This window comes from Notolabrus celidotus, chromosome 14 (assembly GCF_009762535.1).
Source record: "Notolabrus celidotus isolate fNotCel1 chromosome 14, fNotCel1.pri, whole genome shotgun sequence".
NCBI classification, from domain to species: Eukaryota; Metazoa; Chordata; class Actinopteri; order Labriformes; family Labridae; genus Notolabrus; species Notolabrus celidotus.
In genome coordinates, this window is record NC_048285.1 from 14228163 (window position 1) to 14248677 (window position 20515).

The 20515-nt window shown below is 39.0% G+C and overlaps 1 protein-coding gene across 1 annotated transcript in view; it reads left to right on the forward strand.

The window, feature by feature from the left end:
- Window positions 1-20515, forward strand: part of zgc:158328 (uncharacterized protein LOC567225 homolog) — a 61295-nt gene that overhangs the window by 3309 nt on the left and 37471 nt on the right. The window contains exon 5 of the mRNA XM_034700351.1: window positions 18883-19005. Within this exon, the coding sequence (XP_034556242.1) occupies window positions 18883-19005 (123 nt within the window). The remainder of the gene's footprint in view (window positions 1-18882; window positions 19006-20515) is intronic.

The following is a 20515-nucleotide window of genomic DNA, read 5'->3' on the forward strand; positions in this document are numbered from 1 at the left end:
GTAAATGGGAAACATTTACAGTAAGCTGGTACAAAAGCTCAATGTCCTCTTTGTCCCTGTGCTTTGTCATGTTACAGCCAGCGTCTGTTCTTTCTACTGTCAGATCCCTGCGGTCTGCGTAAACATGCAAACAGGAGGATGGTTGTTAGTATTTTGGAAAAGTCCTGCTGAGACAGAGAGGAGAACAGAGGATACTTAGTTTCCACCCCCTGCATGCTCACAAACACACAAACACACATGCTGCAGAGGATGTCCCGTTTGATTCCTTGGCTTTCCTGGGAGGGAGGGCCTGTCTGCCAGGGGTTTTAAACAGTCCCTTCACTTGCCTAGACATTTCACAGGAACGTGTCGTTGTTTGTTAGAGATACCTCTCCCATGCGTTTGTTTTGACATGGGCTCTTTGGTTTTCACACATCTGAGTAGCAGATTGGGAACAGATAGAGATATGAGATCTAATCCACAATTCTTCCTGGTTTCTCTTTCTCTCATGCACATCCTGTCCATTGATCCTCCTCAGTGAGATCTCCTCGTGAGATCTTCTCTTGCTCCTCTCTCCTTGCAAAGTGTTTTTCCTCCTTGCATCTCTTGAGACAGATATTTCCTCATTCATCTGCCAGAATCATTATGAAAGGAGAGAGTCTGCCAGGTTCTGAGTTCAGCCAGGTGCCTTCACTGAACCTGTGCTCTTTGCAGATGCATTAGCACCATAACTCTGTGTTGTACAGGTTTGAAGCATTAAGATGTTTTAGAGCATTATAAATATTATTCAATTTCCCAACAACAAAAAGTTGGTTTATTTTTGAAGTCAATGATTCATTGTCATACAAAATAGAAAAAACATATTATATGCATGAGACAACACCTGTGCAAAATGTTATATATAAGGCTTTACCTTAATAAAATTACATTCAATGATGAGTCAGCACTTGATGAACAGTAAAGGCTGTTTCCTTTCATGCTAAGTCATTTGCAGAAAAAAAACAGCCTCAAGGAAATGCTTCCAATAAATGATGAAAGAAAAGATGTGAAAGTAACCCTTCGTGGCGTCTCTTTTACACACTGTGATGAGTAATTATTGGACAAAAAAGAGTATTACCTTAGCAGTTACGTAAGGGGGCATATCATATAAATATAGATTGGATTGACAGCCCGGTATTTAGTAAAATAAGCTTTAAATATGATAGGCAATAACACATATTTTTAATCTTGTGTTTTATAGCAGAAGGCAGCCATGAGTGACATGTTTTGTCACCATAAAAATGTCTGAACCATTCAAAGGCAGAAGAATGTGTGTTTTTTCATGGTGAATAGGATTCCACAATAAAACTACAACAGCAGAATAAAACAAGCACAATAGCAATAGTAATGGCTGATATTGACTTTGTACAAATGAAGCATGTTGAAAGAAATGTATTGATGCACAGAGTAACCAGCAACTAGTTTTGGGAATAACATCGCCATGAAGGAAGGGATTCATATTTATACTAATAATTGCTTTTGTTCCATTCTTGTTTGCTGTGTTTTAAATGTAAGCTCATCTTTCCCAAACCAGTCCGTGTCTTTTGACTTTCTAGTTCACACTGTAGACAAAAAGAGTGTTTCTTTCCCTTCTATTGGTGTTTCTTAGTATTTGAAAACAGGCTTAGAGGCACATTACTGCCACCAACTGGACTGTAGTGGAACAAGCCGATTACAATTCAAAATTTGGGCTCAAACTATGTAAAGAACTTATCTCAAGTGTGCCTCTGTTCTCTTCTTTCATTCCAAAGAACCATAAAATTAATCCCATTGTTTGCAAAGGTAATATCAGCAACTGCAGGAACCTTGCTGTCTGTGATCTGTGGATACAATGCATGTATATCTTAGTCCAGCATTACATTACATCACCAGGGGAGATAGCTGTAGCTCATCCTCAGAGCCTGAATCATACCTGTACTGTACTGTACTGTATGTGCACTCTGACCATACAGAGTCCCACAAGGAGAAACTGTTCATAATTCAATTTGTGTTGGGAGTTTTAACATTCCACAGTGACAGACTTATTACTGTCCTATATGTGATTCATGCATGATGGAGAAAAGGCAGATAGAGTAAAGAGAGGAAGGAATGTTGTTGATTTATCCTGGAGTATCACGTTAAAGAAAACTGAACCTGATGTTTGGTCATGAAGATGTTTCACACGGCTTCCTTAGATTTACTATCTGGTGTTTCATGCATGTTGCTCTCCTCTCCCACATGTTTTTAATACTACTGTATGTAGTGTCTGTTGTAGTGTAGTGTGTTAGCATCTCTGTCTGTCTTTTTTTCCCCTGGCTGATTGATTGTCTGGGTGTTGGTCCATCTGCAGATCAAGCGGTCTTTCATTTTGAATACTGTGCTTTCATTGCAGCCTGAGGCAGAGATTGGGAGCAGCAGTTTCATGACAATGATAAGTCAGTTCTTTAAAGTTCCTTGAAATAATATCCGAATTGTATTTGAATCAATTCAATGGAATTTTGTTTTAGCATATTTTGGAGGTTTGGTTTTGAAGGACTGATTGTTTGAATTTCTGGTCCACAATTCTGCTGCTTCATACTGATACTGTTCTCTTCGCACAGAACTCTGCAATATTCACAAAGCACCAGCATTTTTGCATGAGGTTGAGGAAAAGGTTGCTTAGCAAGGAGGATGCAAAGGTTTTAGTCCCCAGTAGTTGAGGGCCTTTTTGTCTGAAGTTTGCATGTTCTTCCCCATGCTTAAGGCTCTCTCCAACTTCCTCCCACAGTCCAAAGACATAATTGATGGGTTAACTGGTGACTCTAAATTGCCCATAAGCATGAATGGTTATCTGTCTTTATGTGTCATCCCTGTGATTGACAGGCTACAATGGTAACTCTGCTTCTCGTTCCATAAGAGCTTGAGATGGCGCCTACTCCCCCATGACCCTTAACAGGACAAGCAATATAGAAAATGGATGAATTGGTGGATTTTCCTTTAACAATACTCCATATTAGTAATCAATTTCCTGCTTATTGTCTGGATTTGAACAAGACATCAACTGTGTGCCAAAAAATTCATCATGAAAACTTGAAATATTACACCACTGTTTGTTTACAGCTTTATTTGGGTGCCCCAAAGTGACCTAAAAACTTTTCTCGAGAAATAATTAGTACATGTTGCAAAATAAAATTACATCATCACTGAGAAGATGATACCATTGGCAATTGAATCGTATTGAATAAACGTAAGATAATTCATCACAAGAAAGGATGTGAGGGATTCCTGTAGAAACAATATAACGTTCAGCACAGTTCACTCCAGCTACACTAGAGCAGAAGAAGAGTGTACATTGAGAGCAGAGTTAAAAAACAGCATGGCTCTGGTAAATTTCAAGTGGGAATCCGTGCTCTGCTCCCTCCCTCCTCTTTTCAGCACTCCTCATGAATTGGTCTCTTGAACGTCTCTCTCTCCCTTTGGTATCGTTGCCAAGTAGTGGTGGTAGAGCCCACTGTGTTGTGGGGGCAGACCGACCACCTGCTTCCAATCTCTGATATGAGACAGAAGGCACCGTCCAGAAAAATGTGTGTTAGCCACTGACACCAAGGCCGTGGTGTTGACAGTGTGAGGTAATAAACAGCTTGGATACAGACCAAGCATGTGCTGAGACACTGGAGCCTGCTTAGTAATAGTTGTATTTACCTCTGCTTGTGAATGCCAGTCTGTCTCACTCTATTACGGCTTGGTGAAGGCACTGCTTTGGTCAAATTGGTGCATGGGTGTGTATGGGATTAAAAGAGCACAGGCACATAACAGTGTGAGGACAGAAACCATCTGGTCCTCACTAAAGACGCCTGGCTGTTTTCAGAGCACTTTATACAGAAGTTATAACGGACAGAGCCTATGACCTGTGTCTTGTTGTTCTGGGGGTTTAAAGATATAACGAGACAGCTTACAACCTCAGCTGTATAAGCCATTTTTAAAATGTAAGATTAAAGTATTAAAAGAGAGAAGTCCATGGGTTATTTATCAGCTGTCTATATGCATGAAAAGCTGGAGGCATGGAGAGGTTGTGTATACATTACCTGCTTTAAAACAAGTGCTGCAGACCTTGAAAAATGAAGAAACACTACATAAGAGGACAAAGATCTTTGCTTAGGCAGCAGGGATGTGTCTGGAGAGATGGTCAGGGGTGGCATCGGCCCCCTTGGAAACTGATAGGCCACCCCAGGTGCCACCACAGAATCCTTAACTATGATTGGTTATTTGTCTTTTCAAGAGTCGGACTGGTGTTAAAATCAGCTATTTGGACTGTAATGAAACAGGTTGCAAAAGTCAGGTTTTTTTGTTGATACTTTAAATCATAGAAAAAAACTTTGCACAGCTATTTCCTAAGCTAGCATGTATGGGAAAGGAATCCACCTATCAAATGTTGAAAGCAAACTCCTGCACACTGTCTCACTGTGTAAAAGAAATAAATGGCAATGTTTTGTTATGTTGCCAAGTTTGCTTGCATTTTTTTCAAATCATGACTTTGGACAAACACCTCCTTTTTGAGTTCTTGAAGAATTAAGCTTAGAAAAGTAAAAGCAATTACACAGCATTCTTTTTTTATCCATATAATACTTTGATGTGAGTAGTTAAGATTTGTGGAAACAGAAATGGTTATAACTAATTGGATTCATCTTTGCATATGTGTTTGCGCCTATATACTTACCGCCATCCCTGCATGAATTAATGTCACAGTTGGAGCCCTCCATTTAAAAAAAGTCTGGACACAGCCATGGCTAGCAGCATTGAAGATATTAGATCATATGCATACAGTACATATTTAAATTTTACACTTACACTTACTACATAACAGCAATCTTTTGTTTATGGAGAAAATAGTTTATTTTCAGTAATGAAAGTGTTGAGGACAGTTTCCCAAAGCATTCCCTCTGGAGGACTCCACAGAAGGCTTCCCATTTGTTTCAGTTGTAGTCTAAATCCTAATCTAACACATGGGAAATGTCTGTCTTCATATGAACTTGAGTGTTTAATCCCCAGGACCTTGTACTGTCTCCTACAGGCTCAGATCTCACCTCTATCACTGAGCTCATGTCTGGATAGGACCCGGTTCTCTCTCTTTTAAATTAAACACACCTGAGTGTGACCTTGTATGTCCATGTATGTAAACCTCTTAAAATAACTTGTTGTGTTCTTGATAATAACTAAATGCAATATACAGGAAGGGAATCTTTGCTTGACCATATTGACAGTTAATTAAATTTTGCATGCCATGATTTAAAGGACAGGGAGTATTTTGGACATGCTTATAGTAGACTGCCACATGACTCAGAAGTGGCCACATGTAGGGTGGACGACTCCTTAAAAAGCCTCGTTACCATTTAGAGGAAGAAGGAAGTAAAGCCAAGAGGAAAAATATGCTGACTCAGACCTCTTTTTTAAAAACTCCTCTGGGCATTAGGTCTGAGTTCCTTTTCCTGAAAGGAACATGCTCTGGACAGGTGTTGTTTGTTTGTGCGTCAACCTTAAAAGTCTCAGAGGAATTGCTGATACAACCTTTCTCCTCATGCTTCATTTGCACAGCTCTGGTGCACCATCCCCCCCCCCCCCCCCCTTCTTCTAAAGCTAACAGGTTAATACTTGATGATGACAGGGAATTGCTGTTTGTAAAATGTCCAGTGAAAAAGTAAAGTAATTTATGAGCTGTGCTTTTGTATGTGAATTGGAAATATTTGCAGCTTGGCGTAAGCTTTGGAAAATGATCTGGTAATGTTCTCAGGTGGAATTGTAAATTGTGAATATCTTTAATGATTTCTAGGTCAGTGTTTGACCACTTCTCTTCCACTGCTGTTGCATTTTTTAGGAATCATACATACCTACATGTGAGTCTCTGTTGGACAGAGGAACTTTTACTGGTATGGCTGCCCTTGCACCGAAACTTAGAGAGTATGTGACAGTTGATCTTCCAAATGAAAGTAGGCTATGAGTTTCAGATTTATGGATGCTAAAAAATACAGTCAAGTAAGAATTTCGAGTTTTGGTTATAACAAAAAAAACTTGAAGTTTGACTTGTGTTTTTAAACCCGAATAACCTTTGAAAAACAGGCTGCGAAAGATGATGTTTCAGTAACTTATGTGTTTGTTCTCACAACCTAAGAGAACAGTGATGTCTATAACAGGCCTGGAAAGATCCCTTCACATTGAGTTAACTACCATACCAGGCATTGAGTTCCTGCTCTGATTCGTACCATGCAGATAGGACCACTGCAGAGCTCCAGGCTCAGGCTAATGATAAGCATTTTGTTTTGACTTCCAAGTAACATTAGCCTATCAAGCATCTATTTTCTCGGTGTTTCTCTGGCAGTAAGATAAAAGGGGACCCTTTTTTTGGGAAGGGGTCGGGTCTTTATCAATGTCAATATATGATTTGAAAACTGGTCTGCAAAAACATTGTCCAACAAACTTGCTTGTTTTTATCATCATCATCATCATTATTATTATTTTTGTTCCTCATTATTCCTGCATACTGGACACTGAGCCCTAATCCCACTAACCAGACTGAAGGACATGAGTTGTGTCAGACATGTGCAGCAGACTCTGGTTTAGATTACATGATGATGGGGACCATATGGTTGTAATGGCAGTAAGGTTTTTGCGTGTTTTGGTCTCATGTCCAAGATGTCTCTAACCAAACTTTGCTCGCTGTGGTGCTGAAGTTTTTGATGTGTGGATGTTATAACAGTTATTTTTTTCATAAAGAAGTGCAAATGGACCTCATGATTCCCTCTGACAGGTTGGTCTTAGCTTTGGCTTGCAGCTCTCTCGTTCTGTTTATCAGGGGTTACAGAGAAGGTTGACCAAAGACTATTTTGACAATGTAAGCTTTTAAAGTTGGCTGGCTGGGTGTCATACGAGCTTAATCACTGAATAATTGCTACTTTTCACCCTTGACATTCTTTTCTGGACTTTCGAACTGTACCAAAAATACATTTTTTACTTAAAGATATTTCTGAAGGCAATTATTTAAGGAAATGAACAGCTGTGGAAAAAAGATTTAAAATCTATTGCAGCTTCTGGTAGATTGCATCAGAGTTTCCAGTAATGGAGGAGAAGCGTTTCTCCATCATAGAGCTCCCATTTGAGTGTTCAGTTCAGAAACTAGTGTAAGAAAAGTCGATTCTCACCAAAGGTCCACAAATGCAATCATATGTTTTCTTCAAATGAAAGGAATATTTTCTGCCACACTAAAAAGGTAAACAGAGGTCTTAACAAACTTTCCTCCGGGAAGACTTGAAAGGCCAGGTGGCTTATTGTTTCCATCAAAGCTGCTGTGATAGAGTTTAATAACTTATTTTCACATGCAAAGTCGGACACAGCTGTTCTACTTAGTATGCATTTTTTTATTACTGCCAGGAAGCAGATATGATATAAATGAATCCACCACATGGTAAGAATGAGGAGGTCTGTGATGGGAAAAAGAAGGTCCATCATCATGAAGACAAAGTAGTTGGTCTAAAATGTTGTTTTTCCATGTCTTGTGATATTCTTCCATGCATCTGCCCAGATAAACACAGATTAAGATGACATTATTAATTTGTCACTTGTTAATATCGCTCTCTGTGTCCTGTGATCCTCCCCTTCCTGGTTTCATTCCTCAGTCATTAACTCTGTGGATATATGAATGGTATGTGGAGTCACAGGCTTGGAGGTAGCTTTCATGTCAGGAGGTGGGCAACGCTAGTGCTTCTTGGTCAGCATAGCTATCAGGGGAAGAAGCTCATTAGAGCACTAATGGCTGCCATATGGCAGGGAAGTTCTCACACACTAAACAAGCACACCCTCGTCTCTCCAAATGCACTTCAGCTCTGTTGTTTACCAGGTTAATGGTGAGCGGGTCGTAGCTAATGGTCTGTGTGATTGACCATGTGCTCCCGAGGCTCGCTGTGAGATTCCAACAGTAGCAGAGGAGCTCTGTCAGATTAAAGGACTTCATCCTCAGACAACTTGGCTTGGCTCTGCCTATGAAGGGTACATATGAGGAAAATAAGCTTGAGAAAGGGAAGTTAACTGATAGAGATCCTTCAACTGTGGATGTTGGTATTTCTATGAGTTCTGGAAACTTAAATACTTTGGGATCTTAAAAGGTGTCTGTAATCCTGTAAGATTACTTATATCAGTCTTTCAAACCTTGATGAAATAAGCTAAACCAGTCAATCTTTTGTAGTTGGAAGGGCAGCCAAAAACAAAATTAACTTGTTTTAACCTTCATCAGTCAGAACACCAGATCCAACTATTAGACCCAGAGCAACTGTTTGGATAGAGGACAAGCGAGTAGGGATGACAGTTCCTGGTTTAGGATATGCAGTTCTGCAGCCGGGGATTGGTTAATAATACAATTTATGAATATGGCAAACAGTATTGAAACCATATAACTAAAAACAAATGACTATCAGTGTTTCTTAGAAACAAAAGAAACTAAAAGTTAATTAAGATGTTGCTTCATGATAAACTATTAACATGGATAACATCTAGGTCAGGAATAAAATCAATTTTCAATGGTAACATTTCTAAAGAACAATCTTTCAACAAATTATGGTTCATCTTTGTCATCACAATCAGCCCTTAGGTTATTTTTTTTACATTAGCTGTGAGATGCCAAATATTCTGAACGTAAGCCTATAAATTTATGTCCAGGTGTCATCCATTCTGTGGAAAATATTTTCAGCCCTATCTATGGGTTCAACAAACAGGATGGCTTCTCCAGATGTAGAAGGTAGAGTTTGACAGATGTTTTTATGAAGATGTAGGACAGAGATGTTTAACATTAGTTGTGGATGTTTCAGAATAATTTTTCATTCATAAGTTAGTAAGGTAGTATCGACTCACGAAAAGGCTTCTCATGACTGTGTGAAAAGACACTCTTGCACACACTGGTTTATTGGATAGCATGCTATCTTAGGGTGCATTCACCCCAAGAATCACACTGTGGAACAAAACAGCTTGCTTGGCAGTGCAGTTTGTCAAGCATTTAAACCTTTGTGTGTGCTCTGTGAATTAGACTAGTTGGCTGGTTTGCACAGGTTTATCAGGTGCAAAAGCTGCAGCACCATCCTTTTGTGAATCAAGCCTTTAGTTTTTCATGACATCTCTCACCTAAATAAGTCATATTAACCCAGAAAACATTTGAATTAAACACAAGGTACTTGTATTCTTGTTAAAAGGATAAGCACTCATTGAAGAATCCCACCCTGTCATCCCACTGTATACCAATATTCTATATTGGTAAGTTATGGATAGCCAACCACGTGGTTCCTTATGTTCCTCACAACCCAAAACACGACCATAAGAAGAGTCTGTAGGATGAAAGAGAACAGGGAAGGCAGAGTCAGAGGTCTGTTTGGGCTAGAGCTCACCCCGTAGGTTGGGCTCCTCACCCAGTTCCACTGACCTGTTTTTCTGCTTCAACTGACATCACCTGTACTGTCTTTTGCACACTCTGTCCACACACTTCCCAATTCTCCCAGTAGTTTGATATTTTGGTTGTGCTACAAACCCTCTACATCCTATTTACGAGACAATCTGATAATAAAACACTTAAACCATCAAACACAAGGTTTTTGTGCCTTCACTCTGTTATTATGTGGTTGAATGAGACCCAAATAAAAACCATCCCATCACTGAAGACTGTGATTGATGGTATTCCTTTCTCAAGCCAATTGTTCATTTCATTCAGTGCAACATCTTGAAAACAATCCCACTTTTGTCTCGTCTTTATTTGCTGCTGAGCTTTTTGTTAAAGCTTACTTTCCTGTCTGTGACAGGTTCCTTTAAGCACCTCAAGTGTCTATTGATGACCTTTGACCTTTTCACTAGTTCACAGGATCTAGAGTTTTTCCGAACAGCACTTGGTTGACCTCTGTTTCCTGGGCTTGAGTACTCTTTCAAGTAACCAAAACGTGAGACTGATGTTCTGTCATGTTAGCCACTTTGAATCTTTCCAGGAGAGTGCTATAACAGTGATGATTTTAGTCTTGGAATGACTTTGTATTGTAAAAAGTGCAATGCTATAAACAGTCAAGAAAAAAGATTCACGTGGTTTGTACTTTGAAAAACAGCAAAACATAAAAGGCTGAGTGGGCTTTTCAAAATAAAAGAGCTTACAGCAGTGCTAGCGTTTGTTGAGGCTGTTACTTTGCTGAAAAGGCTTTAAGTTAAATGGTAAAGTTGCATGCTCACATTGACAAGAATGTCATGAATATGCTTTCAAGAAAGTGCTAATATGTGAAATATCTTAGTCCATTGAGTTGAAAGGCTGACTTTTATCCTTTTAACTGTTTATCATTTATCAATAGCACAAAACTTACTGCTAATTAATGCTTTTGATGATGGGAGTGTTACTTTTGCAGGTGAAACTGGAAAAATGTTATCGTCAACCTCATGATGGAGCTCTGAAGATATTCCAATTAATCAAAGGAGACGTGTTTGTACCACTTTTTATCGCAACCTAGTAGTTCACGACATCTTAAAATCTTGAACATCAGCTTCAGGGTGGCTTTAGAGGACATCATTCATCATCAAAGTCAATAGGGTGCATCCTCAAGGCACCACAAATACCTAGTTCAAACTGGATAGCAATCTATCCCAAGGACTGTTTAGATATATTAACTAAAAGTTTAAAACACCAACCTGCTAATGGCACCAGAGAGAGAGAGAGAGAGTAGACAGGGTACAACCAAAGCCTGCAGGGTTCAGGTTCCCCCTGAGGAAAATGTACACTTTTGGAAAAGTTGTTGAGAAATTTTGTCTGATCAAATGTGATTAACCACCAGACAGGCTGACAAGATCACCCCTAATTTGACCTAAATTCAAAACATCAGTTCACTGAGTGGAGTGGCTGATGAGATAATTAGATCAAAGCCAAACACACTCGACATCAAACTTTCCCAAGGCAAGTGCAAAAACATAGAAACAAGTAATAAGCAAGCATGAAAGCAGCAGTACCCTCAAAAGTTTCAGATTCAATAGAGTAAAGGATGCATCAATGTCTGCGGAAAGGTCAAAAGAGTTCAAATAAATGGTGGAGCACAGGAAGTGGGAGGACGGTGTGAGTCAAGTGAATCGTCAGGTGGAAAATGTCAGGATTTAAACAAATTCCTGGCTTGGCCAAACTGCTGTGATTTCACACTTAATTAGCTGGCTTCTCCTTCAAAAGTCTGTCTGGGGTTTAAAAGGGAAGTACAATAGTTTCCTGTTAGGAAAGTTCTTATCTATTCCCCATTGGTGTATCTGAAGAGCTGGACTTTCAATGTAATTTATTTTGGTGTGCCATTGTTTCATAAAAAATCTTTCTGAAACATTTGCTGAGAGTAAGCTTAGAAAAACAATGATTTCAGTCAAGATAAGTTATTTGATGAGCTGCATTCTTTTCCGTGTCCTCTTTTTACAGTAGAGTTAAGGGGAATAAAGACTTAAAAAATGTAGGAATTCCTGCCAGTTGCTCAACTTCCAACTCATAGGGAAGAAACTTCTTAAATCACATTGGTTTTGAGTATCAGTTCCGACCACTGAGGTCTGACATCGAAGCCTTCCACATTCATCGAACAATGTTAAGAGACCAGCAATCCAACTGAGGCCTGCTGATTCAGTTATTGATCTTCACTCTGTGTGTAATGTCTTTAACAGGAAGGTAAAAGACAGATGGTTGCAGGTTTATTGATTTATGGAATGTCAAAGTACTTCAAATAGGGGTTTTTTTTGTTAGAGAGGAAGAGTGTTGGTCCTTCGAGAGGTTTTGAAAAAGGGGGTCACCGTACTGTAGAGGACAAGTAATGTCAAAAACACATAATGAGAAAGGCAGGGATTGAGACTCAGTAGCTAATGTTTGTCTGCAGAGAACACAAGAACATTCAAGCAGCTGTTGGTTCCCTCAGTTACATGATGGGAAAGTATTATCATCCCCATTCATAAACCTATGGGAGACCAACACTTTCCACTTGCTTCTGAACAATAAATTATCTCAACAAGTGATGTTTTCAAATTAAAATCGTCAGGTCAAAACCAGTCGCTGTATTTATACATCAAATTTAAAAACAACAGGAGTTGCTTCAATTTATGCAATTTATAACCTACCTCAGAGAAGGGGTGTATTATTAAAGGAGTGATGCAATAAAAGCAATTACACATCAAGCAATACAACAGTAACACTGTTGAAAACATCCGTTACTATTAAATCAGGAACAAAATTGATAAGATATGAAGAATGGAAAATAGATAAATAAGCAAGCAAGCAAGAGGAACCGAATGGAGGGCGAGGAAGCAGTTGGGTCTTTAAATGTGATTTAAATTCATCAATGGGAGAAACTTTCCAGAGTTTGAAAGCAGAGACTCAATATCCAGTCACCATTGGACTTTAGAGTCTGACAGTTGTTGATGTCAGGGGACAGAGTTTGAAACCAGCAGAGCAGTGATATTTATAGTGAAGCTCCATTTCAATCATTTCAAGCTTAAAAACAAATAGCAGACAATTATAATCAGTTCTGCATTTCACTGGTAACAAATGCAAACCTGCCAGAGCAGATGTGATTTGTTGTCTCCTCTTAGCTCCAGTTATAAGTGAACAGCTGTATTTTCCAACACTTGGAATGGTGAAAGAGTGGGATTGGTCAACCCTATGAATTGTGTTACCTCCAACGTTGCTCTCTGTGGTATTTACATTGATTACAAGGCACAACAGAGGCTTAACATTCCTGTCTTAAGTGGGTCTTAAAATTGAACCAAGATTTTTGCCCTGATTTGCAAATTTGCAGACGGAGTATTTTGAAGGCCTGAGATATACTTGCTTTTTACTGAGCTTTTGCATGAGATTGAGTGTTGGGATTAGACAGAGTCAAGACTGCAGCAAGAAAAACTATTGAAGAAAGTTTTGAAGACAAGATGATGTACCCAGTCTTGAATAATCTGTGTGCACGATGTGTCATTGCCAGTGCACAGTGACAAACATGCCCATCAAAACAGCTAGCGTCAGTCATCATGCAACTGAGACCTAGCAATAACATATAAGCAACCTCCTGAGGTGTTCCCATGTGTGTTGCTGACATCCACCACATGTGGACTGTCTGAACTGTTTGGTTTGCCCTCTAGAGGTATCCTCCACTCATGGCGAGGTATGTGAAAGAAATTGAGCATAGCATTAGATCAGGAAGGCTACAATGTAAAGCTTGGTCCCCAGAACACAAGCTGCCTTCTCTTGCTGCTTCACCTCCAGCACCTCCTTTTCTACTTTGTCTGATTGTTCTAGTGTCATATGTATTGTCACTGATGCCTGTACTGTTCTGTACTCCTTGGGGTCTTTGCTGCTGCTGCTGCTGCTGCTCTCCCTGCCTTGGCTTTTCATGGATGCACATTAAAGAAAGGGAGGGTGTGCTCTCCCCACCTCAGGCTTTGGCATTCCATGTAGGCACATGGAAGAGCAGGGAGCTCCATGAAAAGAGCCAGACTGCCAAATTTAGCTTATTGCATGCAAATAATTGATTCTTCTGATGAGAGTGGTCCTGACTAAATTAACCATTATGATGCAGCTGGTTGTGTACATGAACACAAGTATATCTACATCCATATGCTACAGAGCTAAGATGGACAAACATGATTTATTTAGGTCTGTGCTCATCAAGGTTGAAGGGATTTCTTAGCTATCCTGTATTTGATAACATTCCAATAGTTAAATGGTTGTTACGTAACCTGACATGATAACTGCATGTCATCAGCATAGAAGCTAAACACTAAAGTTGAGCCTTGGGGGATACTACATTTAATTGTGGATGTGCATTTAAAGATGGGACCCTGTAGACCTCTATTTTTTTTCCAGACATTTAAGTTATTGTCATGGTCAAGAATGTAAATCCTGTACTACAAGATAAAATATTTTATTGGAGATAAATGTGAGACTTTTACCCTTTGTGTGATTCAGAGATGCACCTGTAGTTTAAAAGGGATAAAGAGTGGAGCAATGGTATCTCAAGCTGGAGACATATGTTTGTGCTTTCAAAATGTATCAGCAAGTGATTCTGTGTTGAGGTAAGTGATGTGTCATCTAAACTGTCAGTCCTTCACTTTGATCAAGATTGATGATCCAGGTTTTCAGATTCAAGGCTTATAGGCCACATGAGGGAGTCAGGACTGTGGAATATCCAGGAAAAGGCTGCAGGTGTTCATGTATCAAGGGATTTGGAGCTAAAGGTAGTCAGAAAGCTAGGTCATGAGGAAGTGAAAGCACTTCATGAATTTATCAAGGGTGTGTTAGACATAAACCACATTTTTGCATTGACTGCATTTACTGTTTATTATGATCAGCTGTCCTGGGAGGTTTGTGTTTGACAGAAAGAGTCCATCGATTGTGTTGATTAGCTTAGATATTCACAAAAGTTAGCAATGCACACAGTTTTGGTAAAGGATTGATGGTCGCTGATGTGTTAAATGCATGGCAATTAGACTATATTATTTTTTTATTGCTGTTTTAAATCTTTTAATTATCTTTAGTATCTGTATCTTTGAGGAAAAAAGGTCCTCTGGAGACATTGGGAAGTTGTATTGTATGCATCTGTCCATCCACAATTGCTCATTGCATGTGGGTGGTCTGAGAAACATCCGAATGTGCAACAGTTGAACCAAGCCATGTACCTAGACTAACAACAGTATAGATTCAAAGACTACAGGACAGTGTCTCAAATAGAATCTCTTAACTATGTTTGGGTCTGTTAATCTGATTGAGACAAAAAAGGGATGTTTACAGATACATGTGTAATGAGATAAACTTGGTTAATCAAGCAATAAACCACTCAAGGAGATGCTTTACAGACAGGATCTGAAACGTGATGTTATGATGAGAAGGGATAGTTTCACATGGTGCCTCATTACTTTTTATGAAGGCTCTCCTGCTTTTGTGTTCTAGTCCATGTGCAACATTGAATAAAAGTACTTCCAGTCTCCATCTATTCTATTTTACATCCAACAACACTGCTTTATTTTTTGTTTTATTACCTCATGTTTGTTTGGCCAGGATCCACGTGTATAACCAAGCCCAGAAAAATAGTTGTTTTCCTTTTTTAATATGACTCAAGCAACAAAAGGAAATTCCTTTTGCTGTACTTTTTCTTTTTGATTCAGGGACATATTATTTGTCTTGAATGTTGTTAAATGTGCCGAAAAAGGAAACAAAGTGGATCCTTCCTGGCTCAGTCTCCAGAGAAAATCTATCAGGTAGATTCCTCACAACACTCATTTATATTTCTGCATATCTTGGTGAGTTTTTCACTAAATTTCATTTTCTTGTATATTTTTATTCACAGGGAAAAGTAATTGCCTTACTATTGATTTATCTAATGCTATTAATCAGTTTTTTTATTCACCAACCTGAGACTGATAGTTTTACAAAGCACTGGGGTATTTTTTGGCTGCATGCACAGCAGAATTATGTGGAGTAGCTCTCCTCACATGTCATCTTTATAGCTCAGTCCCTGAAGTCTCCCAGAAGATGATACATTCTATAGTTAAATATTTTCTTAGATGCTTGGTCAAAGAGTCATTGTGCTAACAAGACATGGATTCTTGTTCTTGTATAAACACTTTGGATCTCGTATTACCATGGAATCATCTGTTGTCTGCAGGTAAGGCCAGGGATACATTACCTATCAGTGATCTGTGGCTGAGCCACAAGCCAACCATAGCAACATTCATAAATCTGGATCATGAAACTGTGTTGACTTTGGACAATATTTCAAGCTACATTCCATTTTGGTAATTTCTTTCTTTGGGGGTACAAAAGGCAAAACTAGAGGTGTATTTAAGATGGTGAGGAATTCTGGCTGTAGTGTCCAAATCGTGGGAATTGTTTTTGTTACCCGTCATGTTAAATCTGGATTGCTGCAAAGATCATATCACTCAAAACTCTCCTCGACGGGTTGAATGTAAGTTTGTTCTATTTAGCTGCACTCTGTACTCGGCTTCTTGTTGACGGTTGCAAATGACCCTGAGCCGGTATGGAGCGCTCATTAAGGCACCCAGGAGCTGAAGGATCAAAGTGGAGATGTGTGGGAGGGCAGAGTCCTGCTGTTACATGTCCGTCTTTACCCTCATGAGTAAATGAAAAGTACAACGCTGGGTTGTTTCTCTGTGTGCAAGTGTGTGTGTGTGTGTGTGTGTGTGTGTGTGTGTGTGTGTATGTGTGTGTGTGTGTTTGTGTTTGTGTGTGTGTGTAAGCATTCATTTTTCAGGATACAGGTTTTAAAAATCTCCTCCCAATGGTGAAGAGCAATGTGCTGATTACTGAGTGAAGGTTTGCAAAAAGCCAAGACAGGACATTACACTCGAAGAAGATAACACACTCCAAATTCTACATGCAAATAATCCTAACGGGACGATTATTACAAGAGTAAATAAAAAAGAAAACGAAGACTGGACAATAAATAACAGCCAAGCCTCAACCTGTGAAATTGTACTGCTCAACCAATCATCTTTTATAGTAATTCCCCAAATTATGTTTTCCTCTCCGGATGACTCAGTTAACACTGTCCGCCCTTAGAAACCAAGTGTGGGTGTGGCCTGAAAAACAAATATGGCGACCCATCCTTAGTTTCTGAGGTCGTGCAGAACTCGTCAGGTTACATCTAACCATAAAGCTTCTATTTGAAAGTGATTTGAAACATTTTTTTTTTCTAACCCCTGCCAAGGACATGTTTCAAACTTGGCCAAACTTGCCGATAGATGTCTTTCTAAATTGTAGATCAAGAACACAGCTTTGATGACTCTTAATAAGTATTGTAGAAGATAAACTTTTCTTCTGTGAGATGGTTCTTCTTAGCTGCTGATCTTCAGCTCTGTTTTAAATCTTTTCATATCTCTTGTTCTCTGCAGGGACGATATATGGAAAATATGTGGCTGTTGTGATTTAGCACCACTTGTCCAAAGTGCTGTGCTTTGCATCACATAGATTAAAATAATCGGATTGTATTTTTGTAATGCAACTCAAATGTTCAGCTGGAGACAGTTACGTCCAGATACCCTGCTGTGGTTTTGTGTCATATTCAGGCGGTATCTCTTTCCGTATTTTTTTTCATATCCTTCTTTTATCATTGTATTTTTCTAACATATTTATTTATGTGCACAGATGGTTGAAGGGACATTTTATCTGAGCAGTACGGGCTGTTAATCATACCCTGTTGTCTGTATATAATACCGGCCAAGCAGTCCATGCTCCATGGGTGTCTTCTTGACTACAGAAACAGATGAAATACCACAAAGACCAAAGACCCTAAATGAACTAGGAGAATACTGGCGATAAGTTTACTCGTTTGGCATGCTGAAGCTTGAAACAGAAATTGTTTTCAGGTTTTTACCAGAGGGGCATTTGGAACGCATCTTTGTTGCTGTTTGCTTTTTGGCAACTGTTTAACTATATATGTTTTAGATTAACCTTTACATAAATACTCAAACACCAGGAGATTTAAAGCCTAAACAATTGTTAATTACAAGCTCGTTAATGATCAGGTGCACATTCGTGTTAATTAAAGAAGAGCTGTGCTGAAAATCTGTCTTTAGTTAAACCCCCTGATTACAAAGCAGACATCTATTTGTCATGTGCTTTTGATAAAAAAAAAATCACTGTAAGGCTTGCTCTTCACCTCTCACTGTCTTTTCCTTCCAAATAATTTCTCCAAGTTTTACTTCTGAAATTTCCTGTTATTCAGAGATAAATAAACTATTGCTCAATGCAAATCTAAGAGGTCCCATTAAGTCCTTTAACAGATGGACAGAATACTAAATAACTTTTCCTTTCCTTTCTGTCTCTTTGCTCTCACTCTCTGACAGGGGGTGTACGTCCAAGTGCAATGCATTTCTCTGTCGCCATCTCCGTTTTCTAAAGCAAGCATAAAACACTGTGTCATCTGCGGAAAAGTTTGGCTGTGTTTCCGGGACATGGACTAGTACTACAGTGGCAATAGCAGTAGCTTAATCTGTTTTTACAAGCATGGGGTAAAAGTTCATATAGATCCAAAAACATTTTACAATTCACAGAAGCAAATCATTTCTAGTGACAAAGAGAGATTGGGGATTTGTCCGTATACACTCAATCATATTTTGTGTACAAAAGTTTGCTAGAATTGCAGCCAACACTAAACAGTTTTAATATCAGTGATTTCAATAAAGTTTAAGGAAAATGAAAAGAGGAAAGGAAAAATAGACTGTACTTGAGTTTTTTGATCGTCATAAATTACACAAACAAGCGATCAGAAAGCAACACTAACCAGCTCAGCTGCCATTGCCTGGATTGCAGGACAGGATCTGATATTAGCCGATGCAGATTGTTTCAAAATGCCATTAATCAGACCAATTAAACGTCAGACTGATTAATCGGTCTATCTCCAGTCTGAAGACATTCTTCTGGTGATACACAGTTGATAGAAATCATCGAATATGAACAAAGAGCCTGAAGGATAAACAAGGACAGATACTAGAACCTATTTTATCCTGTGAGAGAAATAAAAAGGTGAAAAAACATAGAAGATTATGGAGATTTTTATGGTGTAATATGAGTCCTCACATTTTTTTTTCCTTAAAATGGCTGATTTTGGATTCTTACGAATGACACAGTGTAAGTACTGACACGTGTTTTATGGAGTGATAAGGTAGGAGAAGGAGGTCACTGACATTAAAGCATTCCTGTTATGCACAAAATGAAGTGAAAATAAAACTTGATATAGTTAAGTTGTTTTCCTTCCTGGTAAAAAGGAAACAATATAATAATAACACAAAGGAATTCAAAAGAAAGCTGAAGGAGACTTGAAAACTTGTGTTGGCTGTGCTTTGTGTCAGTAAAACAGCTTTCTAATCTTTTTCTTTCAGATGACAATGAATGTGAAACCGATAACGGCGGCTGTGAGGGGTTCTGCTGCAACACTATTGGAAGCTACTACTGCAAGTGTCCTGAAGGCAGTAAACTGGGGCCAGATGGCAAAGCATGTCAAGGTAAGATGGACATCTGGATGTCGCCAGTAAGAACAAAAACAGGCACACTGTTTTGGAGTACCTACTCGGCTGTGGCTTCCTGTACTATTTTAAGACTTTATCTGATTAATTTTAGAATGAAAATTAATTTACCTAGTGTTAAATATGCATGTATTTTTAATACAAACAAATTTTAATGTTAATCATTGTACTTGCAGTTAAATATACTCTGGCACATCTGAAGTCAATTTATCTTCCAATGTGTGTTGGGTAAATATATTGGCGGAGTTGTAGTGCAAAAGTTATGTTTTATTTTGTATTTGATTAATAAGATGTACTGATTTATTCCTCTGCCTTATGGGGTTTGAAACAAATGTTCCAAGGACAAGAGTAGAATCACTTGTAAAGATACTGAAAAGTGACCAACTGACGCCTCCTGCTGTCTCTATCGGTCAAGTGACCCTCACATTAAAGGACAAAGCAGCTCAAGATGAGTCCTTCATCGACAACTCACTCATTTTTAAAAATCACTTCAAAATCAGCCCCACACCCAAATCAAGTAGCAGATCCATTAAGGAACTATTTTTGGTTAATGTAGTTATAACAAAGATGTGTTGGTCATGTAAAAAGTTTGATGCATGAAATAAATGAGTAGTTGAAAAATAAATTAATCCATTTGAGTCTACTCTCAGTCCCTCACAGTATGCAGACTCATTTGTGGGTTTGAGGGGATAGTTTCACCCTCTTCAGACATATTTAACTGTCTGGACTTCTGGCTGGAACAGACCACACATCCAGACAGCATTACTCTCTAATAACCTTTTCCTCTCAGACAGCATGCTCTCGAAGTTCAGCCGACTCATCAGACATTACCGGGAAAATATTTGGCACTGAGGCCCATTTGTTCTAAACAGTTACAGGTGTGAACAAATGCCCCTGACCTTTGACCTCTGAGACAAGATTTTGTCACTCACCAATCATTGAAAGTCTGAGAGAGCTGTTATACAGCTACAGCAGCTGTGGAGGTCTTCTTTACAAGGTTTGGTGTGAAGCGTATGTGTGGTCATGTTAACAGGGAGATACGGAGACTTGGAGTCGTCTGAAAATAAAGCCATGAAGTAGATGTTTGTGTATCTTTCTGAATAGTTGTTTGAATTTCAAAGTTAATTTGCCATTCTGTAGAGATGAGTGGGCTCATTTCAATCAATCAATCTTTATTTGTATAGCGCCAAATCACAGCAAACGTTATCTCAAGACTCTTTTACAAACATAGCAGGTCTAGACCACACTATGTTAAATTATGAACAGAGACCCAGCACCAAGACCGGGTAAGACTCTGTCTGACCCCACCATAATACTCCATGAGCATTGCACCTCGCAGTATTTAGCTAGTCACAGCGGCGGGGAAAAACTTCCTTTTAACAGGCAGAAACCTTGAGCAGAACCAGACTCATGTTAGACAGCCATCATGCCTCGACTGAGTTGGTTCTGGAAAGAGGGATAGAGGAGAATAAGAGAGAGAGGGAGCCGT